The sequence below is a fragment of the Tachysurus fulvidraco genome, chromosome 10 (assembly GCF_022655615.1).
Source record: "Tachysurus fulvidraco isolate hzauxx_2018 chromosome 10, HZAU_PFXX_2.0, whole genome shotgun sequence".
Lineage (NCBI taxonomy): Eukaryota > Metazoa > Chordata > Actinopteri > Siluriformes > Bagridae > Tachysurus > Tachysurus fulvidraco.
This window is the reverse complement of record NC_062527.1, coordinates 8,049,292-8,071,740: the sequence shown is the minus strand read 5'-3', so window position 1 is coordinate 8,071,740 and position 22,449 is coordinate 8,049,292. Positions and strand designations below refer to the sequence as shown.

Below are 22,449 nucleotides of genomic sequence, written 5' to 3'. Positions count from 1 at the left end.
ACGTCAGGGAGGCATCCAGCGTGAAGCCTGAGCCAAATCACCAGGTGATCCGCTGTGGTGGAGCAGAGAGGAGAGCAGCCGAGAGAACATTGCATGTTCTGTTTTTTTTTTTATATATATATATTTGCAATACACCATTTGCAGTTTGTAGAAGATGTGAATTAGAATGTAATTGTCATTAATAATTATTTTTTATTACAAACGGTTGTGTGATTTGCTCCTGACCTATAAGCCATTACACTGGTCATGTCTTGTGCTGAGATTTTTTTTTTTACATGCCAGACGCGCGCGTGATGTCAGAGCAGAAGCGCACGGGGAGCTTAGATTCGCCCAACGCTTTCCAGCTGAGCGCGACGCCTCCTGATAAAGAGCTGCAGTGAGGCGCGCGGAGAGTTTACTCACCCACAGCAGTGCATCACAAGTTCAAGGGGGAAGAGAGAGCAGGTGTTTGGATTGATAGAAACTAAATCGAGCTGTTACCTGCACTTTTCATTTGCTTTGTTTTTCCTTCTGTCGTCGGAGTTGTGCGTGTGGCCATCGCGTACTGTTAAGCAGGCCGGATAGACGTTATTTAGCGACGCTGATTGTATGTGCGCGCGCGCGTGTGCGTGCGTGTGTGTGTGTGTGTGTTTGCGCGCGCGTGTGTCTGATCACCGGAGTGGCTGTGCGCTCAGTGGGCCGCCGCGTTCGATCATGTCCTCACTTTCGACTCAGTAAGAGGAATCAAACTTTATCCGCAACAAGTCGCGCCTGTGGGCACCTGATCCAGACGAGGCGCTCGTGTCCAGGGTGATGATGGAGAGCGCGGTTTACCCCCCGGCGAGGATTTTCGGCACCCCTTCACCAACGACGGCGGGAGGAAGTATGGTTAACAACACTAAACCCCTGGCGTTCTCCATCGAGCGGATTATGGCCAGGACGCCGGAACCCAAGTCGATGCTGTCTCTCACGAACTCTGTGCAGCACAGTGCCGCGGGAAAGGCCGACACAAGGCCCTCACTCGCTGTGACTCCATCCCCGCTGCACTGTGTGCTACCCCTCATGCCGCTCACCTACGAGCCCGCGCACAAACTTCACAGACTAGAGTCGAGTCGCATCGAGCCGGAGTTTCCCTACAGCGCCGGCGAGCTTCTGAGCATCGGTGCCAACGCCAAGGGCGAGCAGCGGGACGCAGCACCGGCAATTGGACAGTATAAACTTTTTCGGCCACGGGTACTTTCGCACTCATCCATGCACACCGCCACTGCCGCCGTGTGCTACGTGAACTGTGGGGAGAGCGCATGCGCGCCTCCGCCCGCCGCCCTGCTCAACCTGCACCCGGTGGCCTCATACCTGTTGAACACCCCGTTACACACTCGCCACAAAAGCCTGCTGGCGGAAAAAAGCAGAGGGGCGCACGGCCTGGACTCTTACCCCGGAGCGCTGGCGCTGAAGGAGCTCTCTCACTCTCAGCTGCAGCATTACATGAAGGAGGGCGCGCACATCCTCTCTGAGAAACTGTTCAAGAGCTCCGCCAAGTTACACTCTGCTTCTCCACCAGCCAAAGCTAAAGTGTTCACTTGTGAAGTGTGCGGCAAGGTAGGAACCAAACCACTATTATATTACTATGGATTTTGTTATTTTTCGATATATTAAAAATTGTTAAATTGTATTTACACGGGATTTTTATTTGAGATACTTTTATATTTAACATTATATTATATTATATTATATTATATTATATTGTATTACTACATTATTTTAATATATTTAAAATATAAATAGTGTGTTTAAAGAGCTTATCGTTTCTTTTCAGACTGTCATAGTGTATGATTTTAGACAGATGTATAATTTAATATCATTTTCAGGTGTTCAACGCGCACTATAATTTAACCCGCCACATGCCCGTGCACACCGGAGCCAGACCGTTCGTGTGTAAAGTGTGCGGCAAAGGATTTCGTCAAGCAAGCACACTCTGTCGCCACAAAATTATTCATACTCAGGTAGCGCATTCAGATTTACTCTATTCATGTCCTTCTAAAATGCATTTTAATATGTACTCTATTCATTTCTTTCGAAAATGAACTTTTTGAATTATTATTATTATTATTATTATTATTATTATTATTATTATTATTATTATTATTATCTTCTTATTATTTATTGTTGTTCATATTTCTTGTTTTATAGTCCCATAATTCTTAGATTTTTTTTCGGTTAAAAAAAATTGGTAGATAATTTTGAAAAACAGACATTTTTGAAAAACATTTATTTATTATATACACTGTTATTTATTTCAGTATATATTTTTTCCTATAAATTATCTCCTTCATCGGAGGTCAGGATAACTGTCAAATTTTCAATAACAGCTATTAATTATTGCCATCATGTCAAATGTGAAGATGTGATTTCATAACCTAAATCATTGAATTAGATTTTTTTTAATTCATCAAACACACAAAAATAATGTGTTAATGAACTGCTTGGTTTGCAGGAAAAGCCGCATAAATGCCATCAGTGTGGGAAAGCATTTAACCGGAGCTCCACTCTTAACACACACGCGCGCATCCACGCAGGATATAAACCATTTGTGTGCGAATTTTGTGGAAAGGGATTCCACCAAAAAGGTAATTAACACTATACTGTAATTTCTCCTAACTTTGTGTTTTACTTTTTAAGATTTATTGTTTATAAAGTTATAAATTTTGCATGAATGAGAATGGGGGTGGGGGGAGACATAAATAAAATGTTCTGTATTAGACATTCCATTCCTAATTATTCACAAGCCACACAACTTCTGTATTTATAATCACACCCTCTGGTGTCACCCAAATGAGGATGAGGTTCCACTTTGAGTCCTTTGGTTCCTCTCAAGGTTTCTTCCTTTACTATTAAATGGAGTTTTTTCTTCCCACAGTCCCCTTGAGTCACCTCAGACTTGCTCATTGGGGATAAAAACAAACACATTTAAATATATCTAATATTAATCTTGAATGTTTGTATTATATTAATCTTTATTTTATTCTTTATAATAACATTTTGTTTTATGTTTATATTCTGTAAAGCTGCTGGGACAGTATCAGTTGTATAAAGTGCTGTACAAATAAATTTGAATTGAATCGAATTGAATTGAATTGAATTGAATTTAACTTCTCCCCCCCCTTTTTTAGGCAATTATAAAAATCATAAATTGACGCACAGCGGCGAGAAACAGTTCAAGTGCAATATCTGCAACAAAGCCTTCCACCAGGTTTACAACCTGACTTTCCACATGCACACGCACAACGACAAGAAACCCTTCACGTGTCCCACATGCGGCAAAGGCTTCTGCAGGAACTTCGACCTGAAGAAACACATAAGAAAACTACACGACGCTTCACCGGATCCGCTCTCACCAACAGAGCAGCGTGAAGCCCAGTGAACACTCTCCATAAACTGTGGTTATTACACATGTAACAGCACATAACCAACATAAACAGTGTGTCAAAATAGACCATACAGATTAGTGCGACAGTGTGCAGGTTTGCGGGTTTGACAGACTGGGCTGTTCCGCAACCAAATGTTTGTTTGTTTTTGTTTGTTTGTTGTTGTTTTTTATTTTTATTTTTATTTTTTTTTACATTCGTTTGTGGAAATACAAGTATATAATTCTAGCATTATTTTCACTCTCAGGGTATGTGTACTGCGTGCTATGGTTTATTACAGACCTCTATTGACTGCTTTATTATTTGTCGGAAATTCCTTTAACTTAAAGAGAGTGAGGTGAGTTCTAAGGGTAAGTAGGCTAATTTTCGTGATGGCTGTATATTTCTTCGTTGTGTACAATGTTACATATTTATAGTTTGCTGTTCTTTATCAGCCATGCTGTTGACGCTCATTTTGTTCAGATCGGTGTAAATTATGCAAGAGGTTTGTTGTATAGAATTATCACTGGCATCAGATTTCTCATCAAAACAGCAGATAAATCAGTATAAGGAGGGGGAAATAAACAAAAAATTACGTTTTATGGCATTTCGTTCCAAACTTATTTCCTTTATTTCCAACTGCATGTCATGGTGCGTAATTCGCCTTTTCTCAGTAGTTTGTGTAGGAGTAATGGGACTGTGCCTAATGAGGAAATTAACACTCATTAGGAAATAGTCATGAACATTGTGCTTCATCTGGAGGAGGTGAGGCCATGTCCTAGCGTTCCCATTGGGTCTATATACACGTATATTAATTAATCTATGAATTTGGTAAAATTTCACACACACACACACACACACACACACAAAAATAACGACTATGCAAATGTAAAGTTGGTCACAGATAATGTATTGTTGTCTTAGGGAATGACCCTTTTATGGCATCGTGAGTCTCTAACATTATATATATATATTGTTTAGCCTACTGACAATATCTTAGATTATATATATATATATATTATAATCGTTGTGATAACGACTTCTTTATCTCGTAAACAATCCTGTGCTTATTACCCTGTTTTATTATAAGGTATCCTGCAGTAAGGACGCCCCCTTGTGGACAATGCTACCTGCTCCACAACAGCACGTTCATTCTGCTCCAAAGTGACTTGAAGATTTAGTAGTGGAATTTTAGACGTATGTGTTAGTGATGTGCATTTCACAAACCTGGGTAAAATAGAAATGTTAACTGTAAATGGTAATATAACGCAGTTTAATATAATTCAAATTTTTATATATAGGGTTTATGAATTCTAGCCTAAATCATTAGAAACACAAACATTTAAAAAGCATCCACTTTATTATGAACACTACACCCTCACACCCCAATAAGGCAACCACCTGGCATTAGACTAAGGCATAAATATCTTTCAATTTCGCTCAACCGGAAGTGATTTGAAGATCATCCCGTTCGTTGTGCTGTGCAATTGCAATTTGGGATGGCTTAATTTTATACACCATTATTTGCAAACTAGAGGGATCTCTATATTCCCCATTTGCTGTGAACAATTAACTGAAGCTCTTGACCTGTTACTGACTCTATGACTCGGACCACATTTACACTTCTTTATACAGCTGAGCTTATAAATGAAAATAAAACCCTTTTTCAGCTGCCCAGGGATTCGAACCCATGACCTTCCGGTCAATAATCCAATCCAATAATCCAACGCCTTAACCACTAGACTATATATATATATACTTCTTATTTTGTTCTTATTCATTTTTTTTAATTTATACAATGCATATAACTAAAGATAAGAAATTATATATATATATATATATGTGTGTGTGTGTGTGTGTGTGTGTGTGTGTGTGTGTGTGTGTGTGTGTGTGTGTGTGTGTGTGTGTTACAGCAGCAAAGAGAAAGAAATACAAATATATAAAAGAATAGAGACATAATATAATATACAGTATTTACACAACACAATGTATAAATACAGAGAAGAAAAAAGAGACCACGAGTAAGTTATTATTAATTATTTATTGTCTTATTATTAATTATGACTGATAAATCCGGTATTCTTCACTTATTTGGAGGCACGAATATGCTTAAGCACTTTATTTTTTATTTTATTCTTTCAATAACAAATGATAACGGATCACAAAATGCAATGCCATAATTTTAAAATATTAAAATAGTAACATAACATAAAAGAAAGAAATAAAAAAATAATACAAAGAAGGATTATCGAGCAATACAATAAAATTAAGAAAAAGAGAAATTAACAGCCTGGTAAAAGTCCGTAGTTTTGATAGCATTTCGGCTTGTAAGTCCTTTTAAAGTTTTTATTTATTTTTTAAATAATGCTTAAGCACTCCTGTATTTAGGAAGCATGCAGTGATGTCATAAAAATGCGACGTTTACGTCAAGGACAAGGAAGGAGGCAGATCTTCGCTCGGGCTCGGGATTGGTGGGACGCAGGAGGCATGTTAGGGAACCGCATAGGGAATCCGAGTTGCACACTGCCCTAAGCTGCTATTTTAGACAGAGACGGGACTTGAATCACTTAAGTGTCAGAAGCATTTCTAGAGCAAAGACAGTCCGTCCAGATCTGATATTATAACACTGGCAGGTCAGTGTTGTGTCTGTGATCCTGCTGTTTCTGACACGTGACCACATTCTTCTGTACTGTCTGTCACTGAGCCTGGACATTTCACCACACAGCACCACTAAGGTAGGTGAATGTGGAGGTACGTTAAACATCAAATTACAGCAAGAGACAATAAAACACTTGTTTTTCTGACATAACAAGCAGGCCAGTTAATATTCACTTCATTTTCTAACTATTCAATAGTCTCACATGACCATTTATAAAGTTTAACAGTCACTGATATACTGTAGGTAACAGATATAATTAGGGTTCAGAGAAATCAGAGAAACGGAGCTCTTGCCCTGTCAGCAGACAGTGTTCACAGTAGAGAGGAATAAAATCTCTAATTCTCTGCATAAATAAGTTTTTTATAGTATTGTTTTTTTTTTACTTCCCCTGACTTCGTATACGTTTTAAGATCTGCTCTGTATTTTACATTTACTTTGACATTAGTTAGATAAATATACTATATACATTTAATTAACACCTTTTACTTGGTTGTGTTCATTTCCTGTGTAATGTCATTACAGCTGCAGGTGAAAACTACCAGCACATCACTTTCCTATCTTTAATTAATATCAGAAAATATATTCTTTCAAATGTCTGTGATGTCATTTTAGACAACCGTGATTGACTTTTGTCATGATCTCTCGTGTTTCATTTGAAACATACAATAATATATGTAGTATAAATATTAATTGTCTTCTTGTGTATATTTAATACTCGTACTGTCTGTATTGTCTCACATTGTCTGTATTGTCTTGTATTGTCTGTTTTGTCTTGCTGTTTTGTCTTGTATAGTCCAAGCTAAATGTATAGTACAGTGTTATTTATGTCTGTACTTTTGAGAGTCACAAACAGCTGGAACCAAATTCCTTGTGTGTCAAGACATTTAGGCAATAATCCTGATTCTGATTCTGATTGTGTTCAGCTGCAGTGTTCTCCCTTGCAAAACTAAATATGAAGTGCATTTACTGGTTAAAATGATTCAGAAAGTTTATGTATACACTCAGCCCTTGCTAACCTCTATACACTTGTGTAGTCATACGTAACTTTTCCCTGAAGCCTGCGTGAGCCATGCTACGACTTGTGAGAGGCCAGAGCAGGAGGCTGAAATGCTGTGTGTGCAGCCAGCAAAGGTTGAGTCATCATAAGAGTGTGATGGCAATCCGACGAGAGGACATTAATGTGTGGGAGAGACGTGCACCCCTTGCCCCACAACATGTGAAGGAAGTCACTGCAGCAGGACACAAAGTGCTGGTGCAGCCTTCCAATAGAAGAGCCATTCACAATAGAGTGAGTAAACATGGAACTGTTTGTTACACACACAGCATAAACAACAAATCTTATCAGTAAACCATCTGTGTTAGTGCTGTTTGTTGAGAACAAGTTGAACAAGTTGTAGGACCGGCAGCCTTTCAGTTGTCTGTTGGTTTCAAGAAGTTATAATCATGTTGCGATCTTGGAAACCCTGTCGATGTGTCGAAATTCTGGAAAACTCGCACAAATTACAAAACAGAAGTCAGGTTTTGGTTCTATTTGGGATACTTTATAACTTTGCTTTGGCTTTCTGTATGCCAAGGTCATGATGTGATTAGATTCAATTTAACCAACAAAGCAGCAAATGCAATAAATTTGCATAAAGATATTTAAAACCTTGCTAGTTAAGTGTGATTTTCTCACTATGTAATAAAGATGATGAGTGGGTGTACACCACAGTAAGACAGGAATAAGCCTATTCATTTCAGCTTGTTGTAAATGTTTAAATAAATAAAAGCAACTGGAATTGAAATAGAATATGCCAATGTGATTTTTCTCCTTTTTTCTATATTGCAAGTTTCAGTTCAGGAAATATGTGGGTGTCAGTGTCGGTGTGTGTGTGTGGAAAAAATGTCACAATTTTGACCATGTGACTAGGTTTTTCCAGGCCCCCACATTTGTTTTTAATATAAATAAATACAAATAAAAAGATTTTGTTCATTTAACTTTTGTTTTATTTATGTTGCATTAATTATTTAAGTATTTCCAATGTTTATTACATTGTCCCTCTATTTTCACATGATCAAAAGTAATTGTATACACTAATACATTAAAAAACAGATATACTTTAAATACTTGAGCTTTCATAGCTTCTGTGTTCAGTTTTGTCTTCTCTAAGTGAAAAGCAAGCTCAGATGGGCCAGTTGGGAAGGTTAAAAAAATGCTATAACATTACCTCTGACATGTTTGAGAGATAATGTGAAAATCTATGGATGGCCTGCTTCACTTTGAATCAACCAATTTTTGTAATATATTTACAGTTTTCATGAACAGCTAACAAATGGAAGTTTCAACTCCAGAGACCTTATCTCTTCAATTTCCTAATAATGAGGAAACAGGCCACGTTTGACCTTGAAACTGCTTGTCAAGCAGTTATCTAATCACATTTTGGCAAGTGAAAGGTGAAGGACTGTATAAAGAAAACAAATAATAATAATTCAGAATATATTTTGGTACAAATCTATTGTTTTGGCAAATACTATTGGACCCAACTGGAATCACAGTTGTGATGTTTATTCAGTCATGTTGAATGGCTTCTTCAGTTTTTTATGAGAAAATGGGTTACAAGTGAAAGCACACTGATGTCTTTTATTTTTAGTTCTATGAGAAAGCAGGAGCCATTATACAGGAGGACATCTCCGAGGCTTCTCTCATCATCGGTGTGAAGAGGCCACCAGAAGAAAAGGTCATTCCACGAAAAACCTACGCTTTCTTTTCACACACCATCAAAGCCCAGGAGGCTAACATGGGTCTTCTAGATGATGTACTCAAAAAGGTAAATCTATTCAGTGGTGACTGGCTAGTTATCCTTTTTATGCATCAGCTCATATCAGCACTTCTTTGCAGATTTTGCAGACCTTTAGGCATAAATGTTGAACTAAGATCATAGAGAAAATACACAGAGACTTCCCATTACACAAAGTCTTAACATTATATAAATGCATGAATATTTCTAAGCAAACTGCTGTTTCAGAAGCTTGAAATCTTTTTCAGGAAGTGCGGCTGATTGATTATGAAAAAATGGTTGATGACAATGGATTCAGAATTGTTGCATTTGGACAGTGGGCTGGTGTTGCAGGTAGAGTAATGAATTTTCTTGTGATGTTTAATGTAAGGTAGTTTATTTAAAAAAAAAATGCTAAGAAATTCTAGATGAGATCACAATTGTAATAAATGACTTTAGCATATTGGAAAATGTTAGATGTTTTTGGAAATGCTGTAATACAGGCTTGACACAATGCTTCTTGCTAAATGCTGTGTGCATAAGGCTAATTTTCTCTGTCCATGCAGGAATGATTAACATTTTGCATGGGCTAGGTCTCAGACTCCTGGCCCTTGGACACCACACTCCCTTTATGGTATGGTTTTCTTTTATCTATGAGAGGTTTTATGCTTCATTTGATATCGCAGTGTTCAACTGCAGAATGGTCAAAAGACAATCCTGTTATTAGAACCTTAGCCACTTTTATTTTTACATTCATGGTGTTTGGCAGATGCAATTATCCAGAGCAACTTAAATTTATCTCATTTATACAGCTGAGCAATTGAGGGTTAAAGGCCTTGCTCAGGTCCCCAGCAGTAGCAGCTTTGTGGCTCTGGGATTTGAACTCACACCCTTACTATCAGTAGTCCGTCACCTTAACCACCGTGCTACCCCTACCACCCAACACCCCTCTTCTTTTAGACTTTTTAGCCATTTTAGACAAGCATCAAAGTTATATATTATATGAAATCCTTAAAGAGCTAAATTCTGTCATTTAAACAAATGCTTAATTTGACACATTTTTTTTTCCTGTCAATTATGTAACAGCATATTGGAATGGCACACAATTACAGAAACGTCAGTCAAGCCATACAAGCAGTGAGGGATTGTGGGTATGAGATCTCACTGGGCCTCGTGCCCAAGTCCATTGGTCCACTCACATTTGTGTTCACTGGCACAGGCAATGTATCTAATGTACGTATAAAAAATGTGCATCTATATGCATGATTGCAATATCTTATGAAGTTATTACCAAGGTATGTTGTATATTCTACATTTCCCCTTTATTCATTCTCTGTAGGGTGCACAAGACATTTTCAATGAGCTTCCATGTGAATATGTGGAGCCACATGAACTGGAAGAGGTTTCCAAATCAGGAGGTACTTCATTTTTATCACCTCTTTTGTATTTAGTTTTTGATTACATGTTGAGTACATGTTTTGTCATGATTATCTTTACCTGAGCATTCAATATAACAGCATATGTTCATCGATTGTTCATTGTCTGTGTAATGCATTTCCTTCACTTTGACTTGATATATTTGTTGAGCATCATCTGGGTTTATTTATAGACCTGACAAAAGTGTATGGAACAGTGATCAGCAGACACCACCATTTAGTTCGAAAGAGTGATGGGGTTTATGATCCTTTTGAGTACGAACATCACCCTGAACGGTATACCTCTCACTTCAGAACTACTGTGAGTATTATCAATGTACAGATATCCAAAATATATATATCTATTTTTTTGTTTTGTTTTTTAGCATTGCCAATTATATGAATACAAGTACTTAATTCCTTCCCCTTGGTACACATTTGTTTCTGTTTTTAATTCTCTTAAAAATAATGTTTCTTATTATTTATTTAGTAAAATCTAATCTTGTATGTAAATGTTTGTATAAGCCAGCGGTGTCTGGTCTTTTCCACAAAGGGCCGGAATGAAGCAAAACGAAACCAAAATATTTCAGAGCTCACAGTGCTGAAATGAGGAGAAAATAAGGAGTTTTTTTTTTTTTTTTTTTAAATAGAGCAAAGCATCTTACTTAGATAGAAAAGCAGAATGGTCTGTATTATAGGAGGCCAGTGATGGCATGTAGCACACTAGGTAGCATACAGCTCATTGTATCTTATGCCAGTTTGTCACATATAGGTCACAGTGCTCTCTTAAATGAAGTGTTGACTTACAGACTGTCTGTGCCATTGTAGTGTGACCTCTTTTGTACAGCTACATATCTGATTGATTGAAGCACTGGTCTAAACCTAACCCTATTATAGAGATGTTGGCTTGCTTCTTTTTATATCCAGTATTTTTTAGTTAACACCATTAATATGGAATTTCTGGCTTTTACAGAATTTTCAATACATTTATGTGTGTAAAGGAAATACGTACGCTATTAAACTTGACAGCGTAATCCTACACAACTGCTTTAACTCAGCGCAAATTATGTTTTGAAGCTGATCAGTAGAGGTTGCCATTATTTAGCCTTTTTATACATACATCTATATACACTCAGGAGTAGGACACAAACTATGGGATTTTCACGCAACAACAAAAACTGTCTAGTACTGTCTCAGTTTCTGCACGTTCCTGGAGGAACAGAGCTGTTATTCTTTATTTTTTCTCCTCAATTCACTGAGCTATGAATGCTAGCTAGAATGCGCAGCATACTGACTCTCTTAACTTATGAAAGCTCAAGAGAGCTAGTCATCAATTCATTTCATTTCAAGAGGAATAAAATTCCTATGTAATGCTCAAGGTTTTTATGCTCAGTAGAGATTTGCTTTCTCCTAGACTCATTTACTGCCACTAAGAGAACTCGTTTTATGTTAATTCGTTAATTTTTTTTTTAACAATGCCGTCTTTCACAGTAGTTTGCCTGTTAGCTGTTTGCATATCAGACGATAATTTAAATATGAGCAACATAAAATAGAAATTGCTAACAGAAAGAAAAATTGACATTAAAAATTGTGTTTAAAGATAGCACCTTACGCAACCTGTCTGATAAACGGCATCTACTGGGACCCACAAACTCCGAGGCTGCTGCGGCGAGTGGATGCTCAGAAGCTACTGAGACCTGCAAAATCTTTAGGTGCAGTGAACGAATCCTGGCCCACCCTGCCACACAAGTAAGACGAGGTTCAATGTCAGTAGTTTCACTCAGTTCCAGCACACCGTTGTGGATAATATATATCAAGTGTGATACTTTTGTCTGCATTTAAATCCACAATTTTAAATCCACAAATAAAAAATGATCTGCACCCTTAAAATAAATGATGTGAAGTCTCCATTAGAGAGAATAATAGTGCTAAGTGTCTTCATGTAATGTCTAACACGATCCTGAAGCTTTTAAGTATATGGTGACAGGTGTGCAGTTTAAAACATTTAAAACACAGGTTTTTATTTAAAAAGGAAATAAATATTTGAAGTTTATATATATATAAATATAAATATAGCAATGTATCAACTTGCTCGTGGGCTATTTTGTCTAGCTGTGTTTCACAATAAACTGAGATTTAGTGCAAATATATTAAACAACATTATTTCTATTTTCTTTATCAATCTTTGCCAGGTTCTTGGCAATCTGTGACATTTCTGCAGACTCAGGAGGTTCCATTGGGTTCATGACTGAATGCACCACCATTGAGAAGCCCTTTTGCATGTATGACGCCAACCAGCACATAGACCACAACAGGTACAGTATAAGTGTGACTTAACGCTGTTCAGTAACCAGACGGAGTTATGAATAATTCTCAGAAAGCATCCTTGTTTCTCATTTTTTTTCCTTCTAGTGTGGAAGGAACAGGCATTCTCATGTGCTCTATTGATAACTTGCCTGCCCAGCTTCCCATTGAGGCTACCGAGTATTTTGGCACTCGCTTGCTCCCGTACATTTGGGAAATGGTAAGACCATGCACTTTGGGGTAAGAAATAATTAGCTTCCTTATCAGTTTGGTTTTCTTTGGGAGAACACTGCACTGCATGCACTCAATTCAACCGGTAACTGTTTTGTGTTAAATATCACATGTGCTTTTGTTGTTGTTCATTTAATTTTTAATCCTAAAGTTTACTTAATACTTTAAGCTTCCGTCAGATGCAACAAGACCTCTGGATGAAGAGAACTTCTCTCCACAAGTCAGAGACGTAAGTCCCAATGTCCCAGCATCCTTTTATCTAATCTGCGTTTAACTGTCATTTCATAACTCCTGTCTGACATGAGGTTGTTTTCCTGATGTTTCTTGCAAAGACAAATGTGCTTAATTACCTAATTTATGCATGCTTATGCACTCCAGCCTCATGGTTAACGCTTAACTAAACCCACTTCTTTCACTATTTTCTTTATTCATGAGTTACTGGCTGGTTGAAAACTGTAAATACTTTACTAACCTTGTACTTGGACCATATGCTGATCTCATTTTGATCTCGTTCAAGGCTGTAATAACATCGAACGGAAAGTTGACTCCTAAATTTGAGTACATTCAGAAGTTACGAGAGAAAAGGTAAGAAACCTTGTGCGCATGATTGCTAGGTAAAGTACAATGTTTGGGCTTTTTTTACCCCTGGTCACATCATGTGTTTTCTCTGATCCGTTAGCTATCTGATTTGTTAAAACTGTTCCATTTACATTAGGCCACATAAATGTGTCTTGGCGAATCGGATATCAATCCGATCTTTTTACTCCCGCCCAAAATGCAAATATATTTCACCGAGAAGGATTTATATCCTTCTCGAAAACGTTTAGGGGCATTTAGACCTGGTCTTTTTACCATCGGATAGCTATCGGATCACAGAAAACGCATGAAGTGACCAGGTGTAAAAAGCCCCATACATTACCATTAGAACAAATAGCAAATGCTTTATTTGCCTTTGTACAGTGACTTGAACTTAAAAGATAGGTTGATTGATATAATTAGCTTTTTAAGGTTAATGAAGGCCTTGAAACAGTGTGTTTCTGAAACGTGTTATATGGATGGTGAGGGAGATAACGAGACACTCAAATAAGACGTCTGTCATTCTATCTGTACACAGTATTGTACATTATATCCACTGTACATTTTGTTGTTGCTTTTTATTTTTGTGTAAAACATTAAGTCCTTTTGGTAATCCAATTTTTACTTTTTCTACAATCTTTCTCTGGATTTGCTCTGTATATTTACATGTACAACATTTAGCACACGCCCTTATACAGAGCGACTTACAGTTTTTTAAATGTATCTCATGTTTAAACAACTGAGCAATTGAAGGTTAAGGGCCTTGCTCAGGGGCCCAGCAGGGGACATAGTAGTCGAACTCACAACCTTCTGATTGGTTTTTACAGACCTGTATATCAAGAGGTTTTTTTACAGACGCGCAAAGATTTACGTGTAGGTGCTCTGCATTTTGATAAATTTCAGCCTTTCCCGTGCGTAACTGAAAGACTAAAAGACAGTTAAAACATAGCATCAAAATTCCATGATTATCTGTTAATTGACAAGTATTACATGACTAGTAACTATCAATTTCTGTACAACAGCATTACTAAAGCAGATAGGTGTCAAAGTAAAACCCTGGACTGTTTTGATAAAATACTAAATCACTTTTCTCTGAAGTACTAACATGGATTTCTGAAACATTTGTGAGAACTTCTATTTGAAGTTTGAAAGCATATGAAGTACATTTGAAAACTTTGTGGTTTGGGACTGCTTATTACTAACGCTGGCAGATATATGATATGACATTTCTGAAGAGGGATCTTGTGCCAAAAATTCAAGCATTTTACCTGTTGGTTTTTACAGGAAGTGTCACATTTGAAAAACCAAATGAACTAATTTCCAGACAAAACCCCATTATCATAAACATTTTCCTGTTTACTCTAACCTCCAGCCATATGTGTTCTGTTCAGGCACAGTGCAGTCAATGTGTGGTTTCTTTGCCTCTGTCACTGCCTTAACACCTTACATGGCTAAAGCACTCCAACATGGAGCTTTCTCTTGCGTGTAGACCATCTCGTTACCTTTTATCTCAGCCACCATGTCCCACTTGTTTCTTGTCGCACAGTTTGATTTTTGGCTTGCTATCTAGCAATTGTTTCACTTATTTATGTTTTTAAAGCCAAAATCCATCACTGACAATATTCACATGAGACTTTCAATAAATACTGAAGCACTTAGTTTATCATCTTCCTCGTCGTTCTGTTGCTTTTGGCATTGTTGCTTTTCATAAGACTCTAATTCATTTAAGTTTCACGTATTCTTTCTTTCACGCTCCGACAACGTACTTTATGAAGAGCCGTCGACCTCCTCGCGCTTCAGCTTGGTGATTAGATTCTCTCTTGCCTTTGTTGCATTTTTTTGTTTTCATGCTATAGAAGAAAACGTCTGTGAAGGGGGGAAAAAATGCAAGTGATTAAAGAATCATTCGCATGAGTCTTTTTCCACTCGTTCGTCGGCTTCACTTATGGTCTTTATTATGTGGGGGTTGTGTTTTCTGTAACTGAGCTTCACGTGGACATTACAGTTCATGTAGTTTAAGTAGGTATTATTACACTGTTTGCATTCAAATAATTAAACCAATATAATCAAGAAAAGTTTCCTTTACTCTTTGAGTTTAAGTGTTTAAGTAGCCTTCTGGAGCTCCATGTGACTGAAAACATTTTTCACACAGTGATCATCTGGCCTTCCCTTACTTTTCGTGGTGTATGGGATTTCTTCTAACTATCAACAGTTGATCACATCACCCTTATAAGTGTGTGTGTGTCTGTGTGTCGATCCTTTCTCATGGTTGTTCCTTCCGGTTCACAGGGAATCAGAACAGATCCTGAAGAAAAGCGGGATGAAGCGTGTCTTGTTGCTAGGTTCTGGCTATGTGTCTCGCCCAGTTGTTGAGTATCTTACCAGGGATCCTGGCACCCAAGTCACAGTGGGTAAGTGCCATGGACTACATCTAAGCAGTCATTCCATCATGTATGAGTGAATCTAAATATAAGGATTTGTCATGGTTGTTCTCAGCATCTGTGCTTCTAAGCCAAGCGGAGGAACTGGCTGCCAATTACCCAAACACCATACCTGTGATGCTTGATGTTACAAGCCAAGAGGGCCATCTCGAATACCTGGTCAAGGATCATGACCTGGTCATCAGGCATGGACTCCATGATAAACCTCTTAATCTGTTTTCCACCATAAGAAAAAAAAAAACATAGCTAATTTTTTCCTCCTTTAAATCTTTAGTATGCTGCCATACAACTATCATCCTTTGGTAGCGAAATTTTGCATCAATAAGAAAGTGAACCTGGTGACAGCCAGCTACCTGTCTCCAGAGATGAAAGAGCTCCAGAAGAGGTAAACAAAGTAATTACTTAGTAAACCTGTTTGGGCCTTGACTGATTTGTTCATTTTGCTGAATCGTGGCTATATGTTTTGTTAGTGCTGAGGAGGCTGGCATCACCATAGTCAACGAGATGGGCCTGGACCCTGGCATTGATCACATGTTGGCCATGGAGTGCATCGACCAGGCCAAGGCAGACGGTTGCACTGTAGGTATTGTGTGTTTGTGTTTAATGGTCATATGTGTTTACTGTTGTGTGTGATGGTGTGAAACATCACCATTGGTAGAATCATTACCATCCATGGCAGACATCTGACAGTGTATTTACACTTTGTCTTGCATGTACTGCTATTGATTTGGTAGTAATTTTCCTTATTAACACACAGGTGGAGTCCTACAGCTCTTTCTGTGGTGGTCTTCCAACACCAGAGTGTTCTGATAACCCACTGCGTTACAAATTCAGCTGGAGCCCATATGGAGTTTTGCTCAATACAATCAGTCCTGCTATTTATCGTAAAGACAACCAGGTAATGAGTGTGGGAAAGCATGCCATTTTACACTTGATGTAAAAGTCATTCAGTTGTGAAATTACTACCTTTCCTTTTTCTTTTGAAAATGTTACATTCCTAGGTAAGAGCTACACTATGTTAAGATGACTGTAGAAGAGCCAGCTAGGCACAATGATCCAGTAGTACAGCCTTTGCTTTTACAGCCACAAATTCACTGAATTTTGATTATAATTTCTTCCAACTGCTTAGATATGAAATTACAATCAAATGATTTGTCTCCCACAAACTAGACAGGACGAGATCATGACTATCGCCTTCTATTAAAAAAAACAACAACAAATACATTATAAGAAAATTTGCTGTATATTTTAGGAAAAAAGGCCAACATAAGTATAACTCATTGCTGCCCAGTTTCTTTGCTAGTTTGATGGATTTGCATTTAAATATAGGAAATAAAGGTTTGCCTACTTTTTTTTTTGTTTGTTGTTGATGTATTGTCATTTTGATAATCATTGTAAAAGAACAAATTACTGGTCTATTATTGTGAATGACATATAAAGCTCATTGTGTAAAAAAAAAAAAGAGCACATTTATGTGACTCGCCGCAAGAGGCATTTAATATTTTCTTTCATTATGCTTTTAATTAGGCTACTTAATAGGTAATAGGTAATATGTTTTCGTTTTCAGTGAACTAAAGTTCATTATTAATTCCAAAAAATTAAAAATGTAAACTTTGTCTGACATGTATGCATGATGGATGGCACTGGTAGAAGTGTTTTGGGATGTGGTGGGTATGTGGTAGCACCATGGTTAAGGTGTTGGACTACCGATCGAAAGGTTGCGAGTTCAAATCCCAGGGCCACCAAGCTGCCACTCCTGGGCTCCTGAGCTGGGCCCTTTACCCTCCATTGCTCAGCTGTATAAAATGAGATAAATGTAAGTCAGTCTGGGTAAGGGCGTCTGTCAAATGCTGTAAATGTAAATGTTTTTGTTTTGTGTGTGTTTTTAGGTGATCAGTATTTCCCCTGGTGGGTCTCTAATGGATGCTGCCGTGCCCATGGACTTCTTGCCGGGTTTTAACCTCGAGGGCTTTCCAAATCGAGACAGCACCAAATACGCTGAACCTTATGGCATTGAGTCTGCACACACACTAATCAGAGGGACTCTGCGCTTTAAGGTTTTCCTCCCAGCTGCCATTTTCTGTCAGGCCAATTAGGGCAGCTTGTCTTGCAACTTATATGCCATAGTAATAGAACTTGATCAGTCTGACTTTATAATAATGAAGACTGGAATTTTAGCAGAGTTATTTCCTGCCACTGTCTAGACAGGTTTCTCAGACAGTTAGATTTCAATCAATCCAATGATGTGTCTGTGTTCAAAAACTCAGAGAGGTGATTTATTTTAAGACCTTGTTTCATTGTGAGGAAAGAATGGCATTCTGAGTGAATACTTTCAGCAGGTTTTTGTGCTTTGTTTTAACAGGGTTTCTCCAGAGCAATGAGCAGCTTTGTGAAACTAGGCCTGATCAGCACTGAGCCTTGCCCATTGTTGCAGCACACAGCTGAACCGCTCTCCTGGGTACACACTTCATTTACTTCTATATATATATATATGAAGCTCATTAGTAAAAATGCCTGTATTATTTTTTATTTATTATTTATTCTTTTTTTAATTTAATAGCAAAAACGAATTGCATATGTTCAGCAACAGCTTGACTGAAAATTTAAATAGAAATATTAAATACATTGAACTTTTTCTTTTCTATGCTTTAAACGCATTAGGTGATTACATATTCTTAGAAATCACATGTTTCATTTTGTTTTTGTTTATTTTATTTTTTAAAGAAATAAAATTATTTGTTCTTAATGATTCTGGAGCCTATTTACTTCTAAATCTGCAATTTGATGATTTCTGTGAGAAGCTAGTGGATGTGTGCTGTGCCGATCTCACAGAAGGACATTGCTAGTGTACAGTTACAGTGGTGTTTAATTTAAGGAAAATCCAATAGCTAATTTCTCCTTTTTCTGATATCAGCAGATAGTTGGCTGGCATTGTGGGTAGTGTAAGATTCAGTCAACTATAATGAACATCAATAAAAATCACATGTTAATTATAAATATGAATGTTGAGGTTGATCACGCTGGATATACAATATCTATATATTTTTTTTCGATTTTAATTTCACGCTTCTCTCTTGCCTGCAGAAAGAACTCCTTTGTAAGCAGATTGGTTTGTCCTCTGATGTAAGCACCGAGTCGTTTGAGGAAGCTGTGTTCACTCAGATTGGAAGAGATGAGTATAGGATGCAGACTCTCAAGTGGTGCGTTGTGAAACTTAACCACATCCTTACATACACAACTCTTTCAGGATGTGGCGTGGATCTTGTAATTTAAGTCGACATGTTTGTCCCTTCCAGGTTTGAGATGCTGAGTGAGGAGCCTGTGCCTCATGCAAACACTATCCTGGAAGCACTCACTAAACACCTGGAGGCTAAACTGTCTTTCGGTAAACTGTGGATGTCAGCGTGTCTCATTTAAAGCATTATCTGTTGTGAATGAGAGCTAAGCTGTCATGTCATTTTGTGTTGTATCAGATAAAGGAGAGAGAGATTTGATAATCATGAAGACTGATGTTGGTGTCAGACACCCTAGAGGAGAACTCGAGATGAAGCACCTCAGTCTGGTGGTCTATGGAGATGTAAATGGCTTCTCTGCCATGGCCAAAACTGTGGGCTACCCTGCTGCCATTGCAGCTCGCATGGTCCTGGATGGTAAATGTCCACATACGATCTAAATGCTCTATAAGTGTTTGACTTTTTATTATATTTATGATAAACATGACATTTGGCATCTGGAATGGGATGCAAATCCGGCTAACACTTTGTTGTTCTTTACAGGTGAGCTGAACACTAAAGGACTTGTTGTACCAATGACAAAAGATATATATGCTCCTATTTTGAAGAGACTTGAGCAGGAAGGCCTTCAGTTTATCTCTAAAAGCACAATAATAGAATAATGCTCTGTAAAATCCACTCCTGCTGCTGATAATTGGATGAATATCTATTTTTAATGAAACACTGAATGGTTTCAAATATTTAAAGTAACGGTTTTATTTAAATTTTCCTGCTTGTACTTCAGTACATATTCCTCTGCTGCCTTTAAAACACCTGCAGATAAAGCACTGAGAAGGACATGAGGCATTTATTTCAACCATGACAACTGACTACAAAACTGAAGTGACTTGAACATTTTTTCAACCCCTCACAAAATGCTTTTAAAGGAGTTTAAATCTTTAACAAAATTAACATACTTTGTGTGCTGATATTTTAAAATATTACTAGGTGTCTCGTTAAGGGATCCACACTTAAAATCTTTAGACACATTTCGACTGTTTGTTAATTTTGTTTTTCTTTCTAGCCTGACAATGTACTATATAGTTTTATATATAAAACTGGATGAATTTCCCTTATACTGTTGCTAAACAAACAAACAAAAAAAAAGCTACTTGACTTGAAACAATCAGGCATTGTGTCTCGAATCACGTACTTGTACAGCGTTCTATAACAATATTGAGTTTTAGTTAGTCAGTTAGTTTAAACGTCAAAAACCTCATGTTGCTGTCAAACCTGCTGAAATGTACTAAATGTAAGGTCATACTGTTTGATTTGAGACACCGTCACAACCATAGCAGAAAGATTTATGGTTGTGTGTGTGTGTGTGTGTGTGTGTGTATGTATATATGTGTATATATATATATATATATATATATATATATATATATATATATATATATATATATATATATATGCACTGCACATTTACACTAACTCATATTGACCAGTAACTGTTTATATTGTTGCGTCTCAAAACCTGTCCAATCATTAACTGTAATATGCTGAAAATTAAGATTAATGTTGTAAAAGTAGCAGATCTTGACCATCTAACACCCTGTTGTATTTGGTTAAAATTGAAGAATGTTTAACCAAAAAGCCTCACAGTATAACATATAACACTGTAACAGCACTGTATAGTAAAACAACAAAATATAGTAAAGCAAAGCTATGTAATGTGTGATGTGCTATGGTATAGTATAATGCATTTTTTTTCCTCTTTTACCCATTTTTTTTCAGTCGTGCAATACGACTTATTAAATAATAATGCTACCCACATTATTGCAAATATAAATAAACCCTGCTGCCTCCCATCAGGCCATCTCACAGCATCCCAGCATGGATTATTTTCCTACAACACAACATGTCCCACTAGATTGATGTGTGCAAGGATTAGTCCTATTTTCCTATGTCCAAATATAAATGTTCAAATAGTCCTTAGTCCTTCATAATATATATGGAGTTTTATAGATGTTTGGTGGTTAAGGCTTCGGTTCACAGAAAATTTATTGAAAATTTGTACATTTGCCGGGGGGCATGGTGGCTTAGTGTTGGCACGTTTGCCTCACACCTCCAGGGTTGGGGTTCGATTCCCGCCTCCGCCTTGTGTGTGGAGTTTGCATGTTCTCCCCGTGCCTCTGGGTTTTCCTCTGGGTACTCCGGTTTCCTCCCCCGGTCCAAAGACATGCATGGTAGGTTGATTGGCATTTCTGGAAAATTGTCCGTAGTGTGCGATTGTGTGAGTGAATGAGAGAGTGTGTGTGTGACCTGAGATGGGTTTGCACTCCGTCCATCCATCCATCCATCTATCTATCTATCTATCTTAAGGAGAAACAATGCATAAATGGCAGGAAGAAAGTGCTACCTAAACCCACTGAGATGCTGTGGCATTAATACTGTACAAAGCTTTATGTAAAATGGCAAAAAAAAATGAGGTCATATCTTTGCAAATCCATTTAAATTTTGGATATTTTTTTTAAGTACAACTTGCTCTGCAAACAAACATAAAGAGCTCCATATACTACTCAGAATCACTATTTGATTAAATCTGTTTAAAAAAATAGATTTTTCTTATTAGTTTCTTTGCCTTGTGAAGAATGACACCAATCAACACTCCTATTGCCCGACAACACTGTATCACAGCCATGACCCAAAGTCCTCTTGCACTTTACACTGTTGTTTTCTAGCCGAATACATTTGAAGCTCATTATAGATTTATCATTGAAATCATTCATTATGTTTGCTGCAGTTAATTGTAAATTACAGTTCATTAGTTCTCTTGGAAATTTCCTTTGCCTCAGTTCGATTCATTATGAGTGCTAATTTACAAACCACAAATCCTTTTCCCTGCTGCTGCACCTTGCTTTAGATGCACGTCTGCAAGGTTTCAGTATATTCATTTTAGAGTTTAGTTTAGCTGATTGTCTTGTTGTTATGCTGCGATGCAAAGTTGCTTAAATCCTCTTTCCACCAGGAGACTGTTATTTCTATATTGTCAGGTAAATATATGTAATTATATATAATATGTAATCTACTTTGTTTAAATCATTGAAAATTAGTTTTGTGTTTTAACTCAATGTTTCATTGCTACAATTTTCTAATGATCGGTAACATTTGTATCCATAGTGTTGTTTTTGGCCCAGTTAGAGCCACTTGATTAGTCTTTTTAAAGTAGGCCACCAAGCTCAGGATAATTAGTTTTAATAATAACAAAAAGTCAAAAATGCAAATTAAGGCCACAATCCACTGTGTGGTCAAGACGGTGTCTGGCCATCTGACCTATATTTCCCTGCTTAGGCACATAGCCTTTTGCGTCTTAGACTGGATTAACACAGATAATTATGGAGAAACCATTCTTCAGATGGATTATACCATAGCACTATACTTGTTATCTTTGTCACCAAAGCAATAAGAC

At 37.4% G+C, this 22,449-nt stretch overlaps 2 protein-coding genes across 4 annotated transcripts; both read left to right on the top strand.

The window, feature by feature from the left end:
- The first annotated feature begins 210 nt into the window (after positions 1-210).
- Positions 211-3,957, top strand: fezf1 (FEZ family zinc finger 1). The gene is made up of 4 exons (XM_027173509.2): positions 211-1,578; positions 1,848-1,982; positions 2,474-2,606; positions 3,150-3,957. The coding sequence occupies exons 1-4, from the start codon at positions 793-795 to the stop codon at positions 3,398-3,400; spliced, it is 1,305 nt and encodes a 434-aa protein (XP_027029310.2). The 5' UTR covers positions 211-792; the 3' UTR covers positions 3,401-3,957.
- A 1,852-nt stretch (positions 3,958-5,809) lies between these two features.
- Positions 5,810-20,861, top strand: aass (aminoadipate-semialdehyde synthase). Of its 3 annotated transcripts, none has more exons than XM_027173477.2 (24): positions 5,810-6,118; positions 7,100-7,330; positions 8,673-8,849; positions 9,068-9,152; positions 9,365-9,432; positions 9,885-10,031; positions 10,138-10,216; positions 10,408-10,535; positions 11,814-11,962; positions 12,406-12,528; positions 12,626-12,737; positions 12,918-12,977; positions 13,266-13,333; positions 15,614-15,735; positions 15,821-15,950; positions 16,040-16,150; positions 16,236-16,344; positions 16,523-16,663; positions 17,655-17,822; positions 18,128-18,223; positions 18,850-18,965; positions 19,062-19,150; positions 19,239-19,415; positions 19,542-20,861. In XM_027173477.2, exons 2-24 carry the CDS (start codon positions 7,112-7,114, stop codon positions 19,658-19,660), a joined length of 2,793 nt encoding a protein of 930 aa, XP_027029278.2. In that variant the 5' UTR covers positions 5,810-6,118; positions 7,100-7,111; the 3' UTR covers positions 19,661-20,861. The 3 variants fall into 3 exon arrangements, with proteins under 3 accessions (XP_027029278.2, XP_027029276.2, XP_027029277.2); XM_027173475.2 differs by having other exon boundaries at positions 7,077-7,330; XM_027173476.2 differs by having other exon boundaries at positions 5,810-6,134; positions 7,077-7,330.
- The last annotated feature ends 1,588 nt before the right edge of the window (positions 20,862-22,449 follow it).

Coding starts and splice junctions, on each gene's coding strand:
- fezf1 (XM_027173509.2), top strand. CDS start 793: ATGATGGAGAGCGCGGTTTACCCCCCGGCGAGGATTTTCGGCACCCCT. Junction 1,579..1,847: donor CTTGTGAAGTGTGCGGCAAG/GTAGGAACCAAA, acceptor TATCATTTTCAG/GTGTTCAACGCGCACTATAA. Junction 2,607..3,149: donor AAAGGGATTCCACCAAAAAG/GTAATTAACACT, acceptor CCCCTTTTTTAG/GCAATTATAAAAATCATAAA.
- aass (XM_027173477.2), top strand. CDS start 7,112: ATGCTACGACTTGTGAGAGGCCAGAGCAGGAGGCTGAAATGCTGTGTG. Junction 12,529..12,625: donor CAGCACATAGACCACAACAG/GTACAGTATAAG, acceptor TTTTCCTTCTAG/TGTGGAAGGAACAGGCATTC. Junction 18,966..19,061: donor AGGATGCAGACTCTCAAGTG/GTGCGTTGTGAA, acceptor TGTCCCTTCCAG/GTTTGAGATGCTGAGTGAGG.